This window comes from Peromyscus leucopus, chromosome 19 (genome assembly GCF_004664715.2).
Source record: "Peromyscus leucopus breed LL Stock chromosome 19, UCI_PerLeu_2.1, whole genome shotgun sequence".
Classification (NCBI taxonomy): Eukaryota; Metazoa; Chordata; class Mammalia; order Rodentia; family Cricetidae; genus Peromyscus; species Peromyscus leucopus.
In genome coordinates, this window is record NC_051079.1 from 43,516,900 (window position 1) to 43,518,655 (window position 1,756).

The 1,756-nt window shown below is 44.3% G+C and overlaps 1 protein-coding gene across 1 annotated transcript; it reads left to right on the forward strand.

Annotated features, from left to right (window-relative positions):
* Window positions 1–430: 430 nt before the first annotated feature.
* Window positions 431–1,247, forward strand: LOC114706098 (GTP-binding nuclear protein Ran-like). The gene has a single exon (XM_028888321.2). It carries the CDS (start codon window positions 497–499, stop codon window positions 1,142–1,144), a length of 648 nt encoding a protein of 215 aa, XP_028744154.1. The 5' UTR covers window positions 431–496; the 3' UTR covers window positions 1,145–1,247.
* Window positions 1,248–1,756: the final 509 nt, after the last annotated feature.

The following is a 1,756-nucleotide window of genomic DNA, read 5'->3' on the forward strand; positions in this document are numbered from 1 at the left end:
CCATTGACATTCACTAAATATCAGTTTAAAAGACACAAGGAAGAGAGGCCACAATAGGGTGAGACCATGTGGGGCATCAATGGTCCAGAGAGTTCTACAGGTTTCATAAATAGGGTAGCTTGGCTTTTCACAGGCAGAGGAAGAGCACTGCTTGGAGAAGATCAGAAGAGGCCTGTAGCAAGAAGTACGATTCATGATGGTATATTCTAGAAGCAGTGAGGAAACAGAACAGCAAGGTCAGCTGCTGAAATATTGAAAGGTAATGAGATAGGTGGAAAACAAATTTGTATGGACTCACCAGAATGCGGAACAGGATAGAAATTTAATCTGAGTAAAAAGCAGAGAGCTGCATAAAATTAATAAAGATAAAGGTTAGCCAGCATCTGATTAACAAAAATCCTAAGAAAAGAAAACAGAGATTTTTGAATCGCGCTTCCGCCATCTTTCCAGCTTCAGTCAGACAAGTGCGGAGGTTCTTGCTGGAAGGATCGCCGCGATGGCCGCCCAGGGAGAGCCGCAGGTCCAGTTCAAGCTTGTCCTGGTGGGCGACGGAGGCACCGGGAAGACGACGTTCGTGAAGCGCCACTTGACGGGCGAGTTCGAGAAGAAGTATGTAGCCACCCTGGGCGTGGAGGTGCACCTGCTCGTCTTCCATATCAACAGAGGGCCCATCAAGTTCAACGTGTGGGACACGGCCGGCCAAGAGAAGTTCGGAGGCCTGCGCGATGGCTACTACATCCAAGCCCAGTGTGTCATTATAATGTTTGATGTAACATCAAGAGTCACTTACAAGAATGTACCTAACTGGCATAGAGATCTGGTGCGTGTGTGTGAAAACATCCCCATTGTATTGTGTGGCAATAAACTGGATATTAAGGACAGAAAAGTGAAGGCAAAATCTATTGTCTTCCACCGAAAGGAGAACCTTCAGTACTATGATATTTCCGCCAAAAGTAACTACAACTTTGAAAAGCCTTTCCTCTGGCTTGCCAGAAAGCTCATTGGAGACCCTAATTTGGAGTTTGTTGCCATGCCTCTTGCCCCTCCTGAGGTGGTCATGGACCCAGCTTTGGCAGCACAGTATGAGCATGATTTAGAGGTTGCTCAAACGACTGCCCTCCCGGACGAGGATGATGACCTGTGAGAACGTGAAACTGGAGCCCTGAGTCAGAAGTCTAGTTTTATAGGCAACTGTCCTGTGACGTCAGCGGTGCAGCATGTGTGCCACCTTATTTAGCTAAGCAGATCGTGTACTTCATTGGGATACTGAAGGAAATGAATGGGCTTCGAGTGAATGTGGCAGTTAAAACATACCTTCATTTTTTTTTTTTTTTTTTTTTTTTTGGACTTGCATATTTAGCTGTTTGGAACACAGTTATTTCCTTCCTGAATTTCAAAAATAAGACTGCTACAGTCCCATCACACTATTCAGTCAGTGGTGAAATCTTGTTTGTTACTGTCATTCCCATTCTTTTTGTTTAGAATCAGAATAAAGTTGTATTTCAAATAATCTAAAAAAAAAAAAAAAAAAAGAAAAAGAAAAAAAAAGAAAACAGAGAGATATCAAAGAAAGGATTCCACCAGGTGTGGTGGTGGTGGTGGTGGTGGTGGTGGTGGTGGTGGTGGTGGTGCACACCTTTAATCCCAGCACTCAGGAGGCTGAGGCAGGCAGATCTCTGTAAGTTCAAGGCCAGCCTGGTCCAGGATAGCCAAGACTACACAGAGAAACTCTGTCTCAAAAAAACAAAAATAAATA